At 39.9% G+C, this 23,759-nt stretch overlaps 1 protein-coding gene across 3 annotated transcripts; it reads right to left on the bottom strand.

Annotated features, from left to right (window-relative positions):
- Window positions 1–1,173: 1,173 nt before the first annotated feature.
- On the bottom strand, window positions 1,174–23,392 carry dcp1a (decapping mRNA 1A). 3 transcript variants are annotated; one of them, XR_011307950.1, is made up of 10 exons: window positions 23,261–23,392; window positions 22,876–22,916; window positions 22,302–22,429; window positions 17,858–17,924; window positions 17,188–17,311; window positions 12,734–12,829; window positions 6,422–7,039; window positions 6,026–6,238; window positions 3,358–3,542; window positions 1,174–3,248 (listed from the first exon to the last, which is right to left on the bottom strand). XR_011307950.1 is itself a non-coding variant. In XM_069660939.1 (9 exons), the coding sequence occupies exons 1-9, from the start codon at window positions 23,390–23,392 to the stop codon at window positions 3,462–3,464; spliced, it is 1,500 nt and encodes a 499-aa protein (XP_069517040.1). In that variant the 3' UTR covers window positions 1,174–3,461. The 3 variants fall into 3 exon arrangements, 2 of the variants coding, with proteins under 2 accessions (XP_069517040.1, XP_069517041.1); XM_069660939.1 differs by having other exon boundaries at window positions 1,174–3,542; XM_069660940.1 differs by lacking the exons at window positions 1,174–3,248; window positions 3,358–3,542 and having other exon boundaries at window positions 6,071–6,173.
- Between the last annotated feature and the right edge of the window lie 367 nt (window positions 23,393–23,759).

Raw genomic sequence — 23,759 nt, 5'->3', positions numbered from 1 at the left:
TAACATTTGCCAGAGAACACCAGAATTGACAGGTCCGCCATTGGCGCCCTGTTCTCTTCACAGATGAGAGCAGGTTCACACTGAGAACATGTGACAGACATGAAAGAGTCTGGAGATGCGGTGGTGAACGTTATGCTGCCTGTAGCATCATCCAGGATGACCGGTTTGGCGGTGGGTCAGTGATGGTCTGGGGAGGATTTCCATGGAGGGCCGCACAGACCTCCATGTCATATACAATGGTACCCTGCTGTTAGGTACTGGGATGACTTCCTCCAAGCAATAGTGTGTAGGCAGTTCCTGGATGACGAAGGCATTGATGCCATTGACTGGCCCTCTCGTTCCCCTGACCTAAATCCAATTGAGCACCTATTGGACATTATGTATTGGTGCATCAGACGCCGCCAAGTACTATCAGAGACTGTCCAGGAGCTCACTGATGCCCTGGCCCTGATCCAGGTCTGGGAGGAGATCCCCCAGGACACCATCCACCGACTCATAAGGAGTATGCCAAGACGTTGTTGGGATTGCATACAGGCACGCAGGGGCCATACACACTACAGTAAGCACCTAGAGACATCTAGTGGTAAGACACAGGAAGTCACTATTCTCCTCTACTTGAAATAAAGCAAGTGTCACAAGTCAAGGGGAAAAATTTATATTGCAGATAGATATTCTCTCCTATATTCTAACTTATGTAGGCTGTCTCACAAACCTGGTAGGAAAAGTACATTAAAATGTTTATATAAAAAAACAAAACAGTTATGAGTCACAAAATAATCCAGTTATTCAGTATCCAGTTAACCATATGAAAATCTAAACCACATTCCTATTTCATATAAAGTAGCAAACAGAAACAGCAGCCATATTTTCAAATCTTTAATTACACAAATTAGCCATATAAAGCAAAATTATGAAAATTGTAAACAATCTTAAAAAATTAACTCACAAAGACTTCCCCAAAATCATATCTCTGGCCAATAAGTTAAATTATACTAAAATGTAAAAGCACCTTAAACATGTGTCTGGGATTAAAAACTCCATATTTCAATTCAATTTTTCTTTGCATGTTTATTTAACCTACACATGCAAGGACTGTTAGCAAGATGGCCTGAAAAAATATAACAACTGAACAATTGAGTGTACATTGAAGTTGATTTGCTCCTTGCGGATTAAAAGTTGGTCCTGAAACGCATGCAGATTTGAGTTTAAATTAAATATGCAAGTCACAATTACAAAACCAGAAAAACTGTATTACTTGTCAAATACATTCTAACTGCAAGACCAATGCAAAGTCATGGTACCAAAATCAGGATCGGTAATAATTATTAAATCCCCATCATGCCTTCTGTAGTTTCAAATTAGTGATTGCATGATTTTGTGAATGTTCCATTAGTTAAGTTTAAAAAGAGCCTGCAAGAACTGTAGCCTAATCCATGAGCTGACTGATGTTGAACATTGTTGTTCCAAATTTTAGAACATCTTACAATTAAAATGTTGATATTTATTTGTATTATTTTTGGACCATATTAATGGACATAACAGACTAAATGAAACCCGTCGTTTATTTTGACTATGAGTCAGTAATAGAGTTTGAATTGAGTTGAATTAAAAACTTTAAAGTAATCTGTTTTATGTGTTTGAAATAACAAATGCCACAAAATGAACCCTTTTTCTAAATATTTGAAAACAAATATTCAGATGAACATTAGATCAGTTTTCTTATGTAACTATTAGCATCTATAGCCATAGCATTGCACATGATGAGAAGACAGATGTTTTGTGAAGGTTCTCAGTCATCTAGGTCACGGTCATTCTAAACCTAATCCAAAAGGACTTGGTTGAAGTTCTTAAAGATGTTTCACCTCTCATCCGAAAGGCTTCTTCCGTTCTAAACTGACTGGTGGATGCAGCTAGAAATATAAGCCTCTGTAGGTCATTAGGTCAAATGAACTACAGTCACCTACAGGATGAGATGTGAAAAATCTTCAAGATATTCAAACAAGTCCAGTTGCCTTTTGGATTAAGCTTAGAATTCTTTGTGTTCCCACTGCAGTCAACAGGGCCTTCAGTTCTGTGCTGCAGTAGCCTTTTACTGCAAAAAAATGACAAATGACCAAATAAATTTTCTCTGCAAATCTGACTTCAGACTTAACAGTGGCCTGGAAAAATATAATATAATAGATAGGTTATCATTTTCCTCATTAGTTTGGGTCACGAGTAATAACTCAATTGGTTTGAAACATACTTGATGAATTACCAAAATCATATTAGCCAGCCATTTGCCCATATTTTTTAATAATCCATAATTAAGATTTTTGTTTGTTTAAAATTGTAGATCAGTTGTAGAATCTCAACCTAAAGATTCAGATAAACTAAACTTTACTGTATGATCTTCAATTATCCTAAAAAGCTAATCGTCATGTATTGCACTTTCCTCCCCAAGAACATTAAGGGCGGTGAGCTCAACTACTGGAGGATAGATAAATGACACAAACGAAGAGAAAAAGTTAGAGAGAGAAAGTGCAAGGGGAAAGAGAAATGTGGGGAAAGGAAAGGTAGAAAAGGAGCTTTTTATGTGTATTTGTTTCTGTCTTTATGAACATGTCACAATACTAAAATATTAAAAGGCAGCCAAGAGAAACTGACACTGTAAGTTTGATCTCTAGGCTACAAGTGCGTCATAAAACAATAATGGAAATTTTATATCTTTCTTAAATTATTTTTGTAAAAAATAACCACCCTTCATATTAAATGCCACACATTTTTCAATTAGCAAAAATGAGCTGTCCTTTTCTACACTCATTCAGAGAGTTTCTCTGTTAAGACCCCCAAAACATTTTTAGGTCCCCAGCACTCAGAACTCTTTTTCTTTATAAGCGCTTGGAGTGCAATTGTATTATCACTGTTCCAAAAATGTAACACTGCGACAACTCCAAAAATGTGAAATGAGCCATAGAAGTGAGTCTGTGATTCAAATATTGTGCAAGCTGAAAATTGACTGTTCCAAGTTCAAAAGTTAAAAGATTTTACATCAAAGAAACTTAACTGAGGTCCCATCTTCAAGTGATTCAGCTTAAATGAAAAAGCAAAACTTTTCCAGTTGTGGCTGACAGTTTCATCATTTTTATGAAGGAAAAATATATAAATACTCAAGGCTGCAGAGGCAGGTTTTGTCTCATCCTTCTTTCCCACATAGTAAATCCAAGATATTGAGAGTAGTCTGGATAGCATCAGTGTTCAGGTGAGAGCTGGAAGAAGCAACAAGTTCTAAGTCAGGAGCAAAGGGTTACTTGGTGCTAATGCATGCACCCTCAGAACAAGGGCTAGTTTTAAAGAGTTGTGGAGTGTGTCAAAAACCTTTTATCTGCAGATCTGTTAACTCCCATTCACTTCTGGATTTCTCACAGGTCAGGAAAGGGGCTTCCAAAGAGATAAACAGTAGATATGGTGGTTAAAGGAGGCTATACTTTCATGTTGATGAAGTCCTTTGTCAGGCTCTGCAGGTAAGCATCATGAATGGCACCGAGAAAGTCTGCGTCATTCTAAAAGAGGAGAAAGTAAACAACAGAGTCAGAACAAACCTCAACCCATGAGAGCTTGTGAGTGTGTGTAGACCAGGGTTGGCGATGTCTACCGAATTGGCATATGTTGATGTCAATATTAAGACTTTGAGATGGACTAACCCTAACCCAAAATGACCAAATACAACAAAATTCAGTGTGATGGAAGTTGAGGAAGGTAATGGAAATGGAGGACAACACCACATTTGAAAGTAGGGGAGCAATGGATCACATAGCTTGGATGGCATCACGGTTTTGAGTCATGGATCGGATCAACAAAAGGAAAATATAAAAAAGTGTATCTATAATAACTGTTCCCCCTTCTTAGCTAACTGTGATTGTTACTGATCATCTCAACTACACAACGTTTCACTAGGGTGCATGGATAATGCATCTCAATATATCGCATCCTCAACTTTTCTTAATACTACATTTTGCTAAATTTTAGATAATTGATTCAAGCAGAGTTCAACCTTTTTTATTTTGAGAGTACTAATCTGTGTGACTAATTTAAATTTAGATTCAAAATGAAAACATAAATACCTCTGTGGTACATTACAAGTGTGCTACAAAAACAAGTTTTTATGTAGCAGTATGGCTACATTGAACACATTACATGTGCACACCATTGCTTGAGGGGATTTGTGTGTATGTTTCAGCTTCACTGCTTCACCTGCAGCACGTGTTGTGAGTCACAGCAGTGAGCTTTTCTTTTGGGATTATGTCTCCATTTTTTTGACTGCGCTATGAAATTGAGTGAGTTACAATAGAATAAAATTACTAACGTTAAGCAACCGATTGTTATCACAAGAATCCACCAGCTGGTTCTTTCAGAATAAATGCAGACACGGTGAGATTGAAAACAGAAATGTGGAAGCACTGTTTGATAGAAAGCAGCCAGTGTACGGTTAAATACGCACCCACTGTGTAGAAATATTAAAAGCCTGGCGCCGATATGCTCCTAGCAGCACCTCTCCTCGCTGCTCTCGCACTAGGTGAAGTGCCAGGGTGAAGCTAACGCTGCTGTATCTGCTAAGTTCAAGTTTTTTTTCCTTTTTTCCCCCAAACTTTATGTTCTGTCACTCTATCGATGCATAATTGTCAACGTCCGCATCACGCTACATAAATTCACAGCTCACCTGGTACATCAGAGTTAAACACCTTACTCTGTGTTGTCTCATTTTCCTGAAACTCTGCATAGGGATTTAGTGGCAGTAAAACTGTATTTCTCATCAGGATTCAAAATTTTGCATCGGTCCCCAGATCACATGCATGCCGACTGTGGGGGGTGATCCGTGCAGATCTCTGATCCATTGTGACCCATGGCACCACTACTTGAAAGTTAGTAAAAATTTAGGAAAAACTGGTCTTTTCAGAATCTGTATTATTCATGCAACGCAAAATTGTTTTCTTTTAAGTTCATTTGGAAACTGTACATAAAGCTGTCTGTAGATTACACTAAGGAAGGGCCCGATCAGACAGAGCGCATTTTGCAGGCTGTAAAACGTGAGGCGCATCGCACTGCCTTTTTTTGTTGAAGCCTATGGTTAAAAGAGCAGCTCGCTGCGCCTTTTTTTCTACTGTTGTAAAAGCAACCACTGAATCATTAGCTGTCATTAACCTAACCGTTATATTGTAAACTGACAGAAGGCCCGCCTCTACATTCATCCAATTGGACAATGAGAAAAATGCCAATGATGTCGGGCGCTTTTCAGCTTTGACTTGACATTTTTTCAACTTGAGGCTCTCAGAGCGTTTCCTCACAAACGCAAGGCACACAGAGCAGAAAAACGCGAGGCGGACTGCAACACAAAAGCAGCGCACAAAAAGCGTCCCTGTCATTGAAAACAATGACAAGCCCCCAGCTGCTAAAACACGTTCTGTCCGATCGGGCCCTAACAGTGATACCTATTATGAAAAGACACTTTGCTATCAAATCATCACAATTTTATTTCAATTCACCTCAACCATATTTTGAGCAGAGGCAGAAAGACTGATCTCTTTCATAACTTGCCATATTTTACCAAAATTCTGATATGACTATCTCTCTATATGACCTACAAAAGCAAAACAGACCACCTGTGACAAGATTGATTATTTCTATATAGTTATTTTTAATGCCTAAAACTGCTGGCGGGGGGTAGGTTTCAGATGAAGCAATTAATTGCATGCTGCCTTTGTTTACATTTTCCAGGGCAAAAACTCTAAGTGAGTGATACATACGACAATTAAAGAAAGCAGGAAGAGATTTTTTTTTAAAAACCACCACAAGCATGTACAGGACAAAATCAGCAAAGAGAGAAGAGGTACAGCTTTGTCCCCAAGGGGCGCCAAAATCAACACAAACCGAAAGTTCCTCACAGGAGCTTTAATGATAAAGTAATTTACAATAGCTTTAGCTGAGACCTCTCCCATGCCAGAAGGCCAACAGTACAGCTTTTATGAATTGTATGCCCTTAGTGTACCTTAATGAGGTGAATAAGAGTCTCCTGTAGTTGTGTTTTGTTGCAGGGGGCTTGTAGAGGCTCTACACCTCCTACAGAGGTCTCTGAGGGGGCAGAAGGGACCCCTGATGTTGCCGCTGTTGTCTTATTGATGGACTGCTGAAAGGCGCTGGGGGAGAGAAGCACAGAAATCTCTGAACCTGGGCCAGCAAGACCTGGACTCATGGAAACAGTCTAAGAATAGAAAAGGAAAGACAGGTAGAGACAAATAAGAAGACAGGACATAATATTGAACTATATCCTGGATTATGATGGAATCCATTGAGATACAAACAGATAAATTAGAGACATGACTATTATGAGGTTGCAAACATATAAATAAAAAAAAGTTTCTTATAAAAAAGAAGTTGAACTCACAGACACTGGTTTGATCAGGTTTGGAGGCTGAGAGAAAACATCCATCTCCTTGATGTGCTGGAGATGGGGTTTCCCCATCGGCTCTTGGAAGCTATGGGGTGGGAACAGCGCACTTGGCAGGAAGTTTGGTGCAAGTATTGGTTTGTGGATGTCCATATTCACAGATGGGACAGCCGGTTTGAGCGTGCTGAGTATCTCCTTTCCCAAATAGGCCGGACAAGCTGCTAGTGGTGCTGCGGGGCTAGGGGGAGCAGCATGAGGCTCTAAGCCAGTAGGGGGGATCATTAGAGGAGAGACTGAGCAAAGAGGTTGGGGCTCTGACCTGGGAACCACTGACTGGAAAACAGGGCTGGGGTTTAGCCCATAAAGAGCTGGGAGCTGGCTGGGGGCTTGGTGCCGCTGGTTTGACCTGACATCTGGGGCTGGGAGATGGGGAGGGGGGGCGGAGTTTTTATGGGCTTCAGTGGAATAAGACTGGTTCTGGAGGTAAGAAGTGGAAGGGTCACTTGAAGCAGTGGTAATGTGGTGGACAGGCATGGTGGTTGAAGAGAGGTCCTTAGGCAGGGACGAGCCAAAGAGCTCCTCAACTGTGATCTGCTTCACCATTGTATGAGAGCTCTGGTGGGTAAAAACAAGCAGTACATGAAAAGCAGTGCTAAAACATATCTTAAACACCCACTGAAAATGAACAGTTGTTTCTTAAATGTAAGGGATGGTTTCATCTCATCTTTAGCTATCGATTTCTTAAAGCAATAGTCCGACACAAGCCATCACATAGGACTCGTACAGGCTTGTTTCGGACAATTTCCCTGTTTTTTCTTTTAAGCATTTAGGTCATACGTAAAAAATAAAATCATTATCACCGTGGGTAAGATGTTGACCCTGAATTATATTATAACCATTGTTGGGCAGTAACCATGTTTCAAATAGCTTCAGTAGTTTAATTACATTTCTCCCTAACTTGGTGGGGTGTGGCTTTCTCCGTCTAATCCTTCACAATTGCCTGTGAGGTCTCTACTGTTAGGGACAGTTTGTGAGTTTACTTAATGGTACACTCACTCAGATAATTTCCAGCGAATAAGCGAACACAACCAACCCCTACTAAGTTAACCATCATCAGTGTAGTCTGCAAACACCAGTTAGAAACAACAGCCAACTACAGAACATATAGACGCTGTGATGCAGACTTGACACCGTCTTGCCTCCTAACTCGTCAGTTTGGGATTGTCCTGTATTAAAAAATTAAATGCAGTCTCTTATTGAATAAATACTGACACGAAATAACTAAAAATATGATTTTTAATAGACACAGCAGAGAAATGTTAAATCAGAGAGGAATGAAAAGCGAGTGGTCCCCGGGTCCAAGCGATCGTTGCCATGTATACGGGGAGAATGGGTGGTGCTTTATGTGGCCCAGGATGTGTGTACAAACTGCCAGACGTACGTGGATAAATACGTCCCAGAACACCTCCTCATGTGGCCTGAGTGGATTGGATCTGAATGCATCCTCAATCTGTCCTGGGAGTGTTCACACCTGTACTTAAGGCTGTCCACTTGTGATCCCATCACAAAAACCACATGTTAATACCAGGTCTGAACGGAAGCACCCATCATTTCTTTCTGGCAATGATGGAGAGAAACACATGCAGGAAGGGCTGAGTAATATTTAGGCAGGGGTATTCAATTAAAATTGAAATAGGTTAGAGTAGGGCTGCACAATTAATCAAATATTAATCCTGATCACGAACTTGGCTTCCCACAACTTAAAAAATGATTGACGGCAGTATCAAAAATTCAAAATGTGTGGTCCTTCCGTAGAAAACTGTGCTGCAAATCAAAATCAAGCGCTTATTAAACTAACAGCCAATAGTACTAACGCTCAGTCACGTTTTGAGTACTGCCTGTTGTTAGACTCAAACAGGTCTAGGGCAAGTGACGTTAGAAAAAATAATATGCAAGGGTGTTACTCCCCGTCCTTGTCCAGCGTCAAGTCAGACATCCATTATTGCAACGTGTACAGCACGACACCCTATCCACTTAAGTCCCAAAGACACACTCAAATTACCAATGCAATTTGCATTGCATTTTGCCTCTAGAGGCTTAATTCAGGTAGTTCAGGGTACCTGGGTTCAGGTAGAACCCATGAGCCAGAATGTAGCACAAAATGGAACTGAAAGCGTTGCTTTGTTTTTTATTAAACATGAAAGTAATTTTAAAAATGTCCCTCAAAATTAATAACTAATCGTGATTAATAATCGTGATCCAATATTGATCAAAATAATCCTTTTGACCATAATCATGCAGCCCTAAGAGAAATGTCTCTCAAGCCATAATGTCTAACTTCCATAATGATTCAGTATTTTGAAGAAGTGTAGCAGTTATATCAACGTCTGTCAAATCAAATAAGTACAAATAAAGAGTTTTTAAAAACAATGCTTATTATTACTTTTTACATTGAGCTGGAGGGAACTCTCATAATGTAACAAGAATAATAATAGATACTTCAATATTTGTAGGGGGGGGGTTCAGGGGGTTCTCCTCCAGGAAATTGTGCGTGTCAAAACCTTTATTTCCTGTATTCTGGTTTATTTTTAAGCTCCAATTTGTGATGAAAGAGTCTATTTTTGTAAATGAAATTGGTAATTCATTTAAATAATCATAATAATAAATGACTGGTAGTTCAAGCATGAATTTCCCATTCTAGCAAGATTTAAAGTAGCCATAATTTACATCCAGAAATCAAATGATAGAGAGAGAGAGAGAACTTTACATAAGCTGTACTCTCTCTGCCTCCTGAATGAATTATCAAGATTTTACCATAACACCAAATATAATTTAACTTCATGTTTTGATGACTATTAAATAAATAATATGTAAAGACACTGTACACGGACGGCCCTGTGGAGAGTAATAGAAAGAGGGTGGGGCATATACATAAGAACAGAAGTGTGGAAGTAGTGACTGCTGTCTCATATGAACAAGTAATCTGCAGGTAGAACATGCATTCATAGATCCCGGTATAATATTTCACTTTTTTGAGAAAATTATTGGTAGGGAAAATTCAGTGTTATCTGGATATTGGTACGGACATGTCTGCACTTAATAATTGCAGTCATGGAACACGTAAGAGTCAGTCCATTCCTGATTAAAAGTTCTGTTTTCACTGTGTACCTCTCTCATATAAGGACACGCCATGTCTACTTTTCCCGACTCACTTATTTTCTCCCAATGTGTCTCTGTAACTCTCCTCTCGGCTGGTTCCTGCATGCTTAGGCTATCTGTATTCTCACACACCCACTGGGTCCAGTTGCGTTGTTTATCTGAATAAGAGATTTGATTGACTGAGTAGCGTCACGAAGGCACTGGCCTATACGTTTTCTGGGCCGCTAAAATTATGACTGCAAAGTCAAAAAAACCTGCTCTGGTTAAAATAGATGCACTTGTCAAAATTGTTTAAAAGGTCCAGGTACAGACCAGGACCTTGGTCCACTAATTAGTGACCTAGGCCTACGCACTTTTTTTGGTCGACAAAGAAACTTTTTAGTGTATCAGTTAAATAACAAGTTTGTAAAAACAAACGTTGGTGATTTGCCAACAGTAAAAACCATATAAACCATAAACCAAAAGTTAACTGAATTTCAAAGGTTTTTTTTCCCCAAAATGGTTATGGGGTGATATGAGCCAAATGCTCTGGGGTAAATTGAGCCAGTTGTTAAATTTACACTATCATAAGGCAATAAGGTTTCTTTCTTTTATAAAATAAAGTATGTGCTAGTACGTAGCTATAGCTTTTAATTTTAGAATAGAGCGGTCCATAACAATAGCATTGCAAATGTAAAAAGCTTTAAAGTAGCAAGCTACCTTTTCCATATTATTTAAGCTTGCTACATTTCTCTGAGGGGTTGAGTTTAGTGAAGCTAGACTTAATGTAGAGTAACTGGTAGCTTAGCTCACTACATTTCCTTTCTTGAGAAATTGTAGTGTTAAACTCATGTTTGATGTTGGTATGGTATGATATGGTTATAATTAACAGATATATTCACATATCTTCAAAATGCATAAAATTCAAAATCTGAAAAGCTACAGTCACATTTGCATGACATACAAAATTCTAATAAAATAGTGTTTCTGTAGCAACATAAATAGCACCAAAATGAATTATAATATAAAATAGAAGAGGTGAGTATAACACAGAAACAAACAAAAGTAGTAACAAAAAATTATAAGAATTTTCTTGTTTTTAATTTCCCACCTTCACACAGAGCTGGTAGGCTACAGAAAAAAATTGACATACTGTTAATAGTAATAAAAGGCTTAATGAGCAGGATTTTCCATATATATAAATATATAAAAATATTCCCTCTTAATTCCATTCCCTCCCTCTTCATCATTTCATCATTTCTGGACGTTTATCGCTGGGCAGTGGTCTGGAGCTCAGCCAACAGTCTGCAGGTGGGGACTAAATGAAAACGTAGCGCCAAGGTGACATGGCAGTCAGTCCGTGTCCATGTCCGTGTCCGTGTCCATGTGTGTGTGTGTGTGTGTGTGTGTGTGTGTGTGTGTGTGTGTGTGTGTGTGTGTGTGTGTGTGTTGCGGCTGTAAGGAGGCGCAAGGATGAGGCGCAACTTCGACCTATTAAAACAATATCCTGTACCTTCCTGCAGGGTTGTACAGAGGTGTAGGTGTGCAAGCTTGTTGCTGAGAGCGTAACTGCTGTTAAACTAGCAGAAAATAAAGATTAAAGCTTAAAGCTTCGGTACCTTTAGTAACTATAGAACCTAAAACTAACAGAGCGAGAATGTACACGGGATCTCGTCTGCACTGAGTAGATGTGCAGAGGGTAGAAACAGCGGTGCTCTGACAGCAAGGTTTCTTTTGCTGATTACTGTGATTTTAACACTAGTTTGTTGTTCAAAATGTATCGTCCTGTATGGGAAAGATGAGGTGCGTCCCTGGGACGCATGGATAGTGAGTTTACTGCATCCTTTTAGATTTTATTGCATGAGAAACGCAGGACAAGCGACCTAACAAAATCACTGAACATGCATATAAGTTGTCTTTCCATATCCTTTTACCGTGACTATTCTGGATTTTAAGGATTGGCATTTCAAGCAAAAATACTTTTCGATATTCACTGGAAACTATTCGACAATTATTCACAGACAACACCCCCAACCCGTCACCCTCTGCGCACAAACACATAAGGAGAAAGAGAGACCGATTTACTTTTTCAAATGACTGTGCATAGTTGTTGGAGACTTACGATGTGCTAGTTTTACCTTTTAAAGTTTGCACTTGACCTCATTTTTGCTTATTTTTCGATGCGTTCCACACAGAAATCTTTGATGGCTGCAGAAGTCCCTGCAGTTTTCTCCGTTTCCAAATCTCACAGTGAAACACCCATTTCACCCATAGACTGTATAAATAATCCACCATGACGTCACCCATTGGTTTTTCAACTCTGTAAATGAAGCTGCCGCCATAAATATGGCCGCCACCATGTTGGTGACCATATTTGGATGAGAGGGTGGTGCTGGAGAGGAGCTACGGGTTGGCAAACACCAAGTTATCAAAGCTGCCTGTGCAACAGTCTGTGGCTGATCCATTAATTTGTGAATGAGCTAGTTTAACTTTGTGTTCCCCACAGAGGAGATTGTTTTTGTGGTGGTGACTGACTGCAGGTGTTTATTTATCAGGCTAAAGAAGTAGCGGATTCGCCCGGTACGTGAACCACACACACACTACTCTCATCACTACAGTCCTCCGTAATCTCTCCGGGGAAAAGCCAACAACTGCTGACTCCTGCACTGGCCAAAGAATAAATAAATGTATGATAAACACTAAACAGGCTAACAAACCAGGTATGGTGAGCACAGCATACCTGCTACTTCGTGCTAAAAATATATCAATGCATTAATACTAGAATTTAACTCTCCAAAAAGCTGGAGCACAGACTTCTTACACGACCAGATAGTTTCAAAAATCACACAGAGAGACAGATTATTTGTCCGATTTCTGCATTTAAAAAGATCCCTAAAGGACTCCAACAACACAAACACGAATTAAAGTTCAGTGACTGTGTGGCTGTGTGTCTGCCAGCGGTATCCACCTGTTACTCAAGTGACAACGCCCCTATAATTTAAGGCATGCTCAATGTTTAGGAAGTGACAGTGGCACCAAATGAAAATATGCAACTCTGCCATCCTCCAAAGTCTCTGTTGTCATTCTGTTAAGTCCTAAATACACTCCAAATATGATTATAGAGATATATAAATATTCCATGTTTGTGTAATGTACTGTATGTAGGCCTACCTTTTCAGTTTGTGGTGTGCTGTGAGCTTGTTCTGATGCATTAACTTTAGCTTTTACATTCCGCTCGGCTGAGGAATCTGTTTCACCTTCCTGAGCCTGAATCACAAAAACAAACAGAAGAAACAGAAGTGGATTAGGCAAAAAATTCAGACCTAAACTAGATGCTTTAATAAAAGCCACCACACCTGAAATGATCCTGGATTTAGTATCACAGTAATTTAATTACTCATGATTCTGTATTTGTTGAGCCAACCATGTGAAAGCATTTCAGTCAGTACTTAAGAGGTAAGGATGGGGGGGGGGGAATCCAGAAATTCTTCCTTAAATTCTAAATTGGGGTGTGATGCGGTGTCTGACCAGTGCAAATGTACTGCAATGGCCCAAAATATTTTCATTAGGAGAAACAAGCAGCAAATTCAGAAATGGTGTAAATAAAAAAAAACATACTATAATCCAAATCAAATACAACTGGAATGTGCTGCCAATGACAAAAAAGTGCTACAAAAAGCCAAAACAAATGAATTAACAGAAGAAGGCTACATATCTGGTCATCACAATGGAAGTACTCCAGGCCTGTAGGGGTGCTCAGGGAAACATATTTTCGAAACACCAAATTGAATGATTATCAGAACATAAAACTGTAGACTTTGCTTAGCAGTGTTTCTGAGGGCAGCTCCTCACTCACTACTGTGCAAAAGCACAGCTTTATTACTTTATTACTTTATTATTCATGAACTGGATCATATTTTATGGAGAAATGGTTTTTTATAGTTGACAGATAGTTGATGGTCAAGTGTGGCTGTTAGATAGTTAGCCATGTAGCTAGCAATACGATTAGCTGTCTCTGGCTCCTGTAGGAGCTCTGAGTATCAGGGGAGTGTTGGTGTTTTAATCTCCGAGTGGCACAGGAGCTTTGGCCAATGGGTCAAAGTTGTCTGCCCGGTGGATAGGGGGCTCAGCAAGGAATAATGGTTGGGTTTGACAACAGGGAGTAAATAGGAGGTTTACTGTAGCTCTGACCCAGACACTGACACCGGTAGACAAGGCAGAGGCAGGAGAGAAGTCGGGGGGTTAAGCAGTGAGTGCCGATCTCGGAGCCCTGATAGGGGGTCCGGTGGTGTACACCCCAGGGTGCCAGGAGCTTAACCTCGCAAAAATACTACTCTCTGTCGTCAAATGGATCTCTGTTGGTCACAGGGGCTGTGTTAGACTGTATACAAAGATGGGCAACATGACAGCTCCCTAAAAGTGAAGCCAAAACACCTGGATTGTCCCCTGCCGTATAGGTCATAAAGCCTGCCTCCTCCATGTTAACAGATGGGACATGGATCAAACTTAAAAATTAAAATACATGGTTTCTGTCATTATAGTTAGATTTTATCATGCCCACTTATGTCCAAATGTTCATTTTTATGACAACTTTAGTGTTAATTAGTTATTTGATGCTATAAAAAAGGTTAGAACGCCATGATTGACAGCTCTGTTGACAAATATGACTGCATCCATCTGATCTGGTTTAGAGTTGAGGAGGATCGGCGAGAGGAAACGTAACTAGAACAATAACTACAGTCATTGAACTTTCCAACTTTACCTTTACTATCTGCTTCAGACCAACACAAGAAGCTGTTCTGCTGTTTCTGCTGCTTTTTGCCATTTTATCCGTAAGTTAAATGTGTGTTTTTGTTAGAGGATGGGGCAGTAGATCAATACCCCAGCTGTATGTTACATTCTGACTGTTTATGCTAGGGCTGAACTACCGTATTAGTACACCTTGTCCCGGTGCTGGTTAACGCTGTAGCTAACTATGCAGGCTGTTACCGGAGCAGACGTGCCGCAGTGTTAACTTTAAGTGGATACACGTGCAATGCACCTGTGGTTAGTGTTGTGTGAGTTGACAGGTAGTACTGGACGGTGAGCTTTCGTTTCAGAAACTAAGATGACTAGGCTGATCACACAGATTTATAACAATAAGAAGTATAACAAGTGGTACCCACAACTCTCCCTAGTAAAGTTTATTCAATGTGTCGTTAAACCTGTTGTCTCGACTTTTTCTGTAGTTAAGTTATGGAAAACGTGTACAAAAAACAAAACATCTGTGTTTATCACGGTATTGCAAAATCCATATCATGGCAGAACGTGACACCGGTGACGGTGTGAAACCGGTACACCGCCAACCCCTAGTTTCATGTCATACAAGTAACAAAAGCTATACCAGTGAGGCAGAGTCCTTAAAATCACTCCACATTATGAGGAACACAAACTTCATCCCGAGCTTCCTTGGTGGCTTTTCTTATTTGTAGCTTAAACATATTTTTTAAACATGTGAATGACCTACTGAGTTTTTACAGCCGTCCAGGTTGATGTAAAACACTTCAGGCCAGTACATTATTTAATGTTTATCCTAATTAAAGCAGTTCTCGTTTCTACGGGTGATAACACAGAACTTTAATTTACGTCTCTCATCTAATGACGAACATCACACAGCGTTGCACCTGGTCAGTAAGTCAGCTTTGGTGCAGACTCGCTGGTGGAGCGTTTAACAACTCCCTCCCACCCCACACTCAGAGGTTTTGGACGTCACTCAATGTGGCGGACCCTCCACGCTAGCGTGCAAAGGGAGTGGAAGTGTGCAAGGAGAGGGTGTAGGGAGTGGTTTGGGAAAGGCCCAGAGAGTCGCGTCAGTGGAGGTCCAATATGCTCCTTGATCCGCCATTGCGATGGCGCAACTCTCTCTCTACAGCTCTGAGAGTACCATCACTCACTGCCTCAGTCAGTCAGGCAGTCACATACAGACCCATGTGTAGGTCTGACCCCGGCGGTCAGCCAAAAACAAACTACATTTATCTGCTATAATTTCCTAAATCATTTCATATCACAATATATATCATGCAGCCCTAGTGTATGCAATTATGTTGCTAGGGTTTGTATTTGGAATAGTCAAGCCAGCCCTCAGATAAACTCAAATTAACGTATTGTAGTAGTCAGTAGTAGTAGTAGTTCAGTTCACACTCACTCTACATTAAAAGTTGGACGTTCCAGGCCAAACATCTAAGCTAGGGCTACATTGCGATAACATTTTGTTCTGCGATACTTTTTGCAATTTTACCAGATAAATGCAGTGTACTTTTACCACACTTGGTTCAGTGACTGAGACCCTAATGAAAAAGTATAAAGAGGGTACAGGAGGAGCGCCGGGTTTCTTCATAAAATAAATAAAAATAGACTTTTGGGCTGCAGTTGTGTTGTGTGTACCATTTCATATCAATAACGCTGTTCAAATTTATGTTTAATCAGTGTGACCAGCCAGGTGACATTATCTTTTTGAAACAAAAGTTTGCCGTCTCCTACTTCCTGTTGGTACACACAACCACACGCAGTGTGCGCTGCAGGGGTAGTTGCTTAAGGAAACACTCTGCAGCATGTCCGTTTATTTGGCCACAGCGTTAACCATTACCGGGGTGAGGTTCCACTAATAACAGGAATACACTCACTGGAAAGCCGCCTCGCGTAACTGAAAGACTTGATTATCCAGCCCACATTGCATGTGAGAGTAGAAGCAACATCGCGTACTTATTTACAGTTTTAAGGCAGGGGACATGCAGACTCTGCAGCACAGCAGTCAGTTCCCCTTGTGCTCTGTTGAAGGGCTGCACTAATGTGATGTAAGACAGACATTTCTGGAAAACCAGAAAATGGCAAGTTTTCCTATTGCACAAAGCAATAATACAGTAGCAACTTGACGTGTCTCTTAATTAGCCCCACAATTGTAGGTCTTGTGATGTGATTATTGCACATGCACATATTGCAATTGCGAAGGTTAAACGATTTATCATTCAGCCCTAATCTGAGCCCAAAGAAGTGAGCTTGCCATTAGTACGTATATTGATGGTCTATCATTTTTTATGTTCATTATTTATTCTAAAAAATAATAATTTAATTATCAGCCTTGTGCAGCATTGTTATCACTGTGTCATTGGAAATGACAAGAACATAGCGAATTACTCACACACTCACAAATTACTTTAAACTGCTCACTTTAAGTATAAGTTATGCATAAGTAGGGACTAAACAGGAGAGGTTCCAAATAAATCGTTGCTTTAATGGGATGGACGTAATAAATCGGTTTCTCAGCGAAGCAAGTATGATTACCAGAACAAACAGGTACAGGGAAGGCAGAGCGGTTGAGATTGTCCACTAATCAATGGCTGATGGCTTCGTTTATTGGATGGATTGAAAATATTACATAATATGCACTCGGGCGGTTGTAATATACCTGGGTAAGCCGCAAAACTGCAATTAAATAAGGGGGAATATTGTAGAAAGATATATATATTACTCCATTCTCTTTTTGTTATCTAACATTGAATTCGATACTTTTGCAAACTTTTCCAGACTGCTTAATCACTGGCATATTGTGTTTGTTTGCATCTGCAACTGTGCGTTTGTCTCCTCACTCTCTGGTATTCCTCCTTGGCTTTGCTGAGTAGTTCCAGAATGTCAATGGACCGTGGTTCTGCAACACCATTAGTCCTCTCTGGTGACTCTGTCTGGGCATGCTCTGCTTCGTGTTTCACAATCCTGGAGGAGAATAAGAGAGTTACATAGTCTACACAAATTACTTTTATTTGCTTGTAAAATGTGAATTAAAATACTACTTCAGGTTTGGTTTTCGCTTTAGAAGAAGCTCTGCCTTGATCACAAAAGCTAACAGTGAAGAAACAATCTATCTCATCCAAACACAGAAACAGTATGCACATGACTATGCACAAGGACATATGTTGTTGTGGTAACAAGAACATATGTTGTTGTTGCTCTCTTTGCCTGTCTCTATCCTGCATCTCCTTCTATCCCATTTTCGGCCCATCCAGTCGAGGCAGATGGCTGTTCAACATGAGTCTGGTTCTGCTCGAGGTTTCTGCCTGTTAAAAGGAAGTTTTTCCTTGCCAATGTGCCGAATTGCTAAGTGCTACTCATGGTGGATTGATGTTGGGCCTCTCTTTGAATAACTTAACAAAGAGTCGGTCTAGACCTGCTCTTTCTGTAAAGTGTCTCGAGATAACCCTGGTTATGATTTGGCGCTATACAAATAAAATTTGATTGACTGATTGATGACTGGCTATTTACTTGACCATCAGCTGAGCGATGCGTTGACAGTCCCTCTTGTCATAGAACCAAATACTGAAGATACCCACTGCAAGAAAAAGACAAATACAGTCAATTAAACCATGTAGAGAAAGAAGCATTACTTTAGACAATTCTTTACCTATTAAAAAAACCTTGAATTACCACATTGCTGTTGTATGCCTCTGCCAACCAGTCAACTTATTGTTTACATCCATGAGTTTTTCGAACAGACTGTCGGTGTTACTGTGGCTAAACACAGGACAGGAGATATTTTTGTATATTTAAATCATTTTAATTAATATATTACCTTTTATATTACCTACGTTCCACTATCTTTATCTGCAGAGCATGATTGTCAGTGGACCCTTCTCGGAACGGAAGGAAGAACAGGTACATGAGGGGTAGAGAGCAGTCCACTTCTATAGCCCCTTTTACAGAGCCTTTAAAAGATCTGACTGTATCGCCTCACCATCTATGTAAAAGTCACAGAGGCAGAATAGTGGGGCAAATTTGTTGTGTCTCTGAGCCAGCATTGGCAGTAGTAATAGAGGTGTAACAGAGGTGAAACAGCATCTGTGTGAACGGAGGAGCTGGCAGGACAGAACGGCATTGTGTATGTGAAGCTCAGGCTTTGTTTGTATCCTACCCCTTTTGCTTCCGCAGGGCTGTTACGCTGTGTAAATACACACCGGGCACCAATATTACGCCTCTATGTGTTTCAGAGTAAAAGTAAAAAGGTGGAGTTACAGCGGTACTTGGTTATGGCGCTGTGGTGGAATCTCTATGTAAAAATGGCTCAAGACGTTCCCGATCTACGACACATTAAAAATTTCTGGGATATCGTGTTTAGGAGAATGGGACAGACATGAGGTGAATAAGACCTCAACCTTTGACCACCAAAAGCTAATCAATTCATCTTCATTACAAATTCAAAGATACACCCTCTTGTTGTCAAATTGATCACAATTGATCTGAGATGCGCAAGGACCACCTCCCACAGTTCAGAACACATGATCTGCAGGCCGAAGCAAAGTTTAACATCATGAAATACGTGAAATACAGTTTTACTGCCACTAAATCCCTTTCAGTGACACGAGATGACACAACGTGTTGCGTTTTAGTCTGATGTTCAATGATAAGGGTGTGGAATTGACCTTGACGATAATGCATTGATGCAGTGACAGAAGATAAAGTTTTGGGAAAAAAGAAAAAAAAAATCAGCTGCAGCAAGATTAGCTTCCCCACGGTGCTTCACCTAGCAAGTCAGCAATGAGGAGAGGGGCTGCTAGGAGTTTGGCTCTTCAACTGTAATATTTCTACACAAGGTATACATAATTCACTGTACACTGGCTACTTTGTATCAAACAGCTTCCATGTTTCTACTTTCACTATAACTCAGCGTTTCAGCGTTTATTTTGAAAGTACCAACAGGTGGACGCCTGTGATGACGTTGGTTGCTTTACGTTAGTAAATTTACTATGTTGTATGTTAACTCACCTATATTACACAAACTCTGTTTCATTGCGCTCTGCAAGGCCCAAAAATCCCCTCAATGAAAGGTGCAGATATTTGTGTTCAATGTAGCCATACGTCTATGTGAAAAACTTGTTTTTGTGCACACTTGTAGTGCTCTAAAGAATGCTCTCTGTTCTGAGATGGGTCACACAGATACTGGTGTTGAAATTGACAGCTTTTTATTACAGGCTGTTGTACTCTTGATTTTTTGATTGTATTAAAAAACACTTTTAAAATAAAGAGGAGTTCAACAGTGCTTGAATTAATTATCGAAAAAGTAGCAATGTGAAGTAATAAAGGAAAATGATGATGCAATACCTGGGGATGCATAGTGAATCGTTGTGCAGTTAACATTAACACTTAACAGTGACACTCATAGCTAGCTTTTAGTTTTTATGCTGATCTGAAAAATGATCTGATCCGTAACTCAAACTGTGATACGATCCTAACCACAAGTTCTGTTCCCTAACACCCTCCAGGCATCCTGAGATTTTATATCCATAAAAATGGGACTCTTCAGATAACCAACCATCAGACATAATGGTTTTCGGCCATCGCTTTTGCAAACATGGAGGCATAAAGGCCCTATGATGGCATATCTGATTGAACCTCATCTTTTCTCTCGATTATAAGTCTTAAAGCAGTACTTGTGCAAGGCAGCGTGCCTAGGAGCTCTATGCTTCTGAACAACTAAAAGGGAAAATGTTTTCAGCTATGATAGAGTAAACTACGCTAAACTGTAATGACAGACTTTTACCATCACCCGAGGGAAATTGGCAACTTGTTGCACAATTAAAGGTAAATGAAAACAAGCTGACTGTCACCAGTCTCTGTTGAGACAATAGGTTGTACATTGTGTGTGTGTGTGTGTGTGTGTGTGTGTGTGTGTGTGTGTGTGTGTGTGTGTGTGTGTACGCCTGTGTGATGAAACACTAGTGTAGTCCAACAGGAGGCTCAGATTACCTAGCAACCTGAGTGTTTGTCTCCCGGCAGCATCTACTGCTACCAAAGGGAATATGGAGAGGTGTAAACAAGTGTGTGTGTGTGTGTATAAGTACATTGGTCTTGAACAGCACTTTGAGTGCGCTTGTCAGTCTTGGGAAGTTAGTTCACCAGTATTCAACAAGTCTTGGAGAAAGACACAAATAACCATAAACTTTCAACCTCTCTGAAGAATTCATCTTCTCTTTGTCGGACTTTTGATTCTTCAATCAAACTTCCTTTCTGCTCCAGCTTTTGTCGATCTTTTTTGATTTTTACTTTTCCAAGTCCACAGCAGATGAAGAGTCTTAGAATCATAGAGAATATATTTTTCTCTCTTTCACTTTACCTCGCTCCAAATCAGAAACCTGGAACCAGTACTCCTTCACAGGAGCCCAAATACAAACAAAAACAGAAAAGAACAGTGAGCCTGACCTTTTATTGCCCGGATACTCAGCCAGTAAGATGCAATGGAATGAAAACCAGGAGAGAATACCATCAGAGAAAATCTGAGCCGTCATCCAGATTGGACTGAGGGCTGCCAGGGTTTTGAGGAGCTGTACCACGTTTTATCAGTCTGCATCTTTATCCACAGTGAGGAAGTAAAATGTTAACATCAGCACTCAAGTGAAGCTACAGGAGAAGCTGCTCTGGCCACACTACCAACCAGGAATAATATCATGTCTTCTATACCAGCCAGGCTGATGGGCAAACCTAGTCCAAAAGGGGAGCAGTCTACCCTAACAATGACCCTAGCCATGCTGTTTTTTCTTATAAGCAAACAAATGGGAAAACATTCAAATTCCTTATGTGCGGCCTTGATGAAATTGCTGTTCAGACTTGTAATAGATTACCTTGGTGGAAGCGCTGTCAGCCACTTTCTGAAGATCTGAGGAATAACATCACTCCTTTAATTTCATCTTACTTCCTGTTAAAGTCTTTTCATAAGTCTAGGAGTCATTAGGAAAATGAATCAGAAAAATCACATTTTTTATAACAAAATACAAATTAAGTAACAAGTCGTAAGATTTCTAAGATTTTTCTCTTTGTTGTGCCATAACATAATGATATGTACTTTAGCCAAACCAAGTTAAAACTGTCCCCGTCTGGTAGAGCCTTTGTGAGGTCATGAGTGGAAAAAACCCTTCAGAAGAAGTTTTCTTGCTAAATGCTACTCCAAGATGCCCATATTACTTCAAGCAAATGAGAAAAGAGATGTTCCAGAAAACCTTTGGGAGATATTCGTTCAGCATTTTCAGAGGTAACAATATCTTCCGTTTTATATACTGTGTGTGTGTGTGTGTGTGTGTGTGTGTGTGTGTGCGCGCGTGTGTGTGAGGTAGTGAATGCCATTCACACCTTAACAGTATTCAAAATGTAGTCACTTCACAATCTACACAATCTTGTTTCATTCTGGTTACGCAGGAAATCCAGTCTAGAAACGGGCATTGGCATTGAGGATCTTTGAACATTTTGCACCTCATTATTAATAGTGTGACGATAAATATTCAAAAACATTTTCTCCACGAAGATATGTGATTTGTGGGGCTCAGTGGTAGAGTCAGTTGTCTCTCAATCAGAGGGTTGGGGGTTTGATACCTGACTACTACAGTCGCATGTCAAAGTGTCCTTGGGCACTCAGTGTGTGAATGTGAGTGTAAAAGTTTGAAAGGGTGAATGTGACATGAAGTGTAAAAGCCATTTGAGTGGTCAGGAGACAAGAAAAGTGTTATATAAGTACAGTCCATTAACCATAGCTCACATAAAAAATTATGCAAATTCTTAAAAAGACCCCCACCCAATCCCTGATTAATAACTGCAGAGAGCTGCATGTGACATGCAGCTCTCTGCAGTATATTTGAGTAGTAGTCATTAATGCCTTGCTGCTTTCGACTTGTCATGTCTACACTGCGGATAATATCTACAGTTTTAGAGCTAAAATACTTACAGTTACCATTCCTGTAAAGCAGGAAAGGATCCTGCAGCTGGAACTCCAAGTCTTTGTTGATGGGCTCAACCAGGTTCTCAGTGCTCAGGCGGTTCATGATGGTGAAGCCATGGTGAGGCGAGGCAGACCTTAGACAAAGAAGATTACAAATGCTCTAAAAATAACAAAGTAATTAAGGTTGTCAAATGAATCAAATGTTGTCTAAGACATTTCCAGAACAATTACTTTTCACTAACATAAGTTACAAGAGCATGGCTGATGTGTTTTCGCTTAGCCTTAAGAGAAAAGCATTCCAAATGCAGTAGTTTTTTCAGTCAATGTTAACTCTATATTAAATGAGCACAGCACAAGTAGCCTCATTACCAACCACCGTGTTCACAACCCAGTATTTTAAATTAAAAAAGGCGAAATGTGGCTTAATAAAAACAGCAGTTAATGTTTGTTTACACAGACTGTGGCCTATACACGTGCGCAGAAGAACGTACATGACAAGGTAGCGCAAACAAGCGTATCTCCAGTAAAAACAAAACCTTCATATTCATTGTGTTAAGTTATTATACCTTCATTTGCTTACCTTGCATAAACAAACAAGGTGCCCTCGATGTCAGTCTTCTCCTAAAATGAAACATAACCTTGTGTCAAAAACAACAACCGCTTATCCAAGGCGTGCTGATTAAAGGCATCGCATGTTTACTGGACAATATATGTTAACGTTAGCTAACGTAAGCCTACGTTAATCTTTTAATATTATAAAGATAAAAACGCTTACAGAAACATCAAAACAATGTGCTTTTTGATGGATGTGGTTTAGCGAAAGTTTGATAAACATATACATATTTCTTTGTGTTTTAATATTTTATTAATCGATGAGCCAACGTTAGCATTAGCATGCTGTGGAAGTACTTGGTATTCTTTCGATAGCTATCGCCAAACGTTTTCGGGTGTTTTAACAAACCTACCCATTCGTTCGCTTTGGAGTTGAAGTTGTAAAGAGCCACCTGGCCGGTAACATCGAGTAGTTTGTTTATGTATGGGTCTTGTCTCTGTAGTGCTGCTAAACTCATCATCTGTCCTGCATTTACGGTCTCCATCCTGGATGTTATTCTTGCTCAAGCACGGACGGATTTCTGAAGACACTTTTAACTTCCGCTTCCCCGAAAACACGGCTCTCAAGAAGTTTCGGAATTCCCAGTTGGTTGCAGTGGTGCTCATTGGTGCTGCTTAACAACAAAATGATAGGGAAGGAGTTTGACGTGAGCTTAACGTTGGTCAGTGTGCTTTCCGATTGCAACCTTTTCATGTTTAAACGAGAACAAAAAAGAAATGTAGGGTTCATAAACCCAAACGTCGTGACTAAAACAAACTTTGTTTTGAGGTGCGAACCTTGTAAAAATAGACACTAACTCGATCTAATAATTTGCTTACCTTTTATATTAAAATGATTCATTTATTGAATTA

This window comes from Semicossyphus pulcher, unplaced genomic scaffold, assembly GCF_022749685.1.
Source record: "Semicossyphus pulcher isolate SPU_LCO1_2020_fin unplaced genomic scaffold, fSemPul1.0.p SCAF_13, whole genome shotgun sequence".
NCBI classification, from domain to species: Eukaryota; Metazoa; Chordata; class Actinopteri; order Labriformes; family Labridae; genus Semicossyphus; species Semicossyphus pulcher.
The sequence above is the reverse complement of the archived record's forward strand: the minus strand, read 5'-3'. Positions and strand labels throughout refer to the sequence as shown.

What these genes read in the sequence shown, in the direction of transcription:
- dcp1a (XM_069660939.1), bottom strand. Translation starts at nt 23,392, where the DNA reads ATGGAGACCGTAAATGCAGGACAGATGATGAGTTTAGCAGCACTACAG. An exon ending in ATCGCTCAGCTGATGGTCAA is followed by an intron (nt 17,312 to 17,857) that starts GTAAATAGCCAG and finishes ATTCTCCTCCAG; the next exon opens with GATTGTGAAACACGAAGCAG. An exon ending in GCACACCACAAACTGAAAAG is followed by an intron (nt 7,040 to 12,733) that starts GTAGGCCTACAT and finishes TTTACCCACCAG; the next exon opens with AGCTCTCATACAATGGTGAA.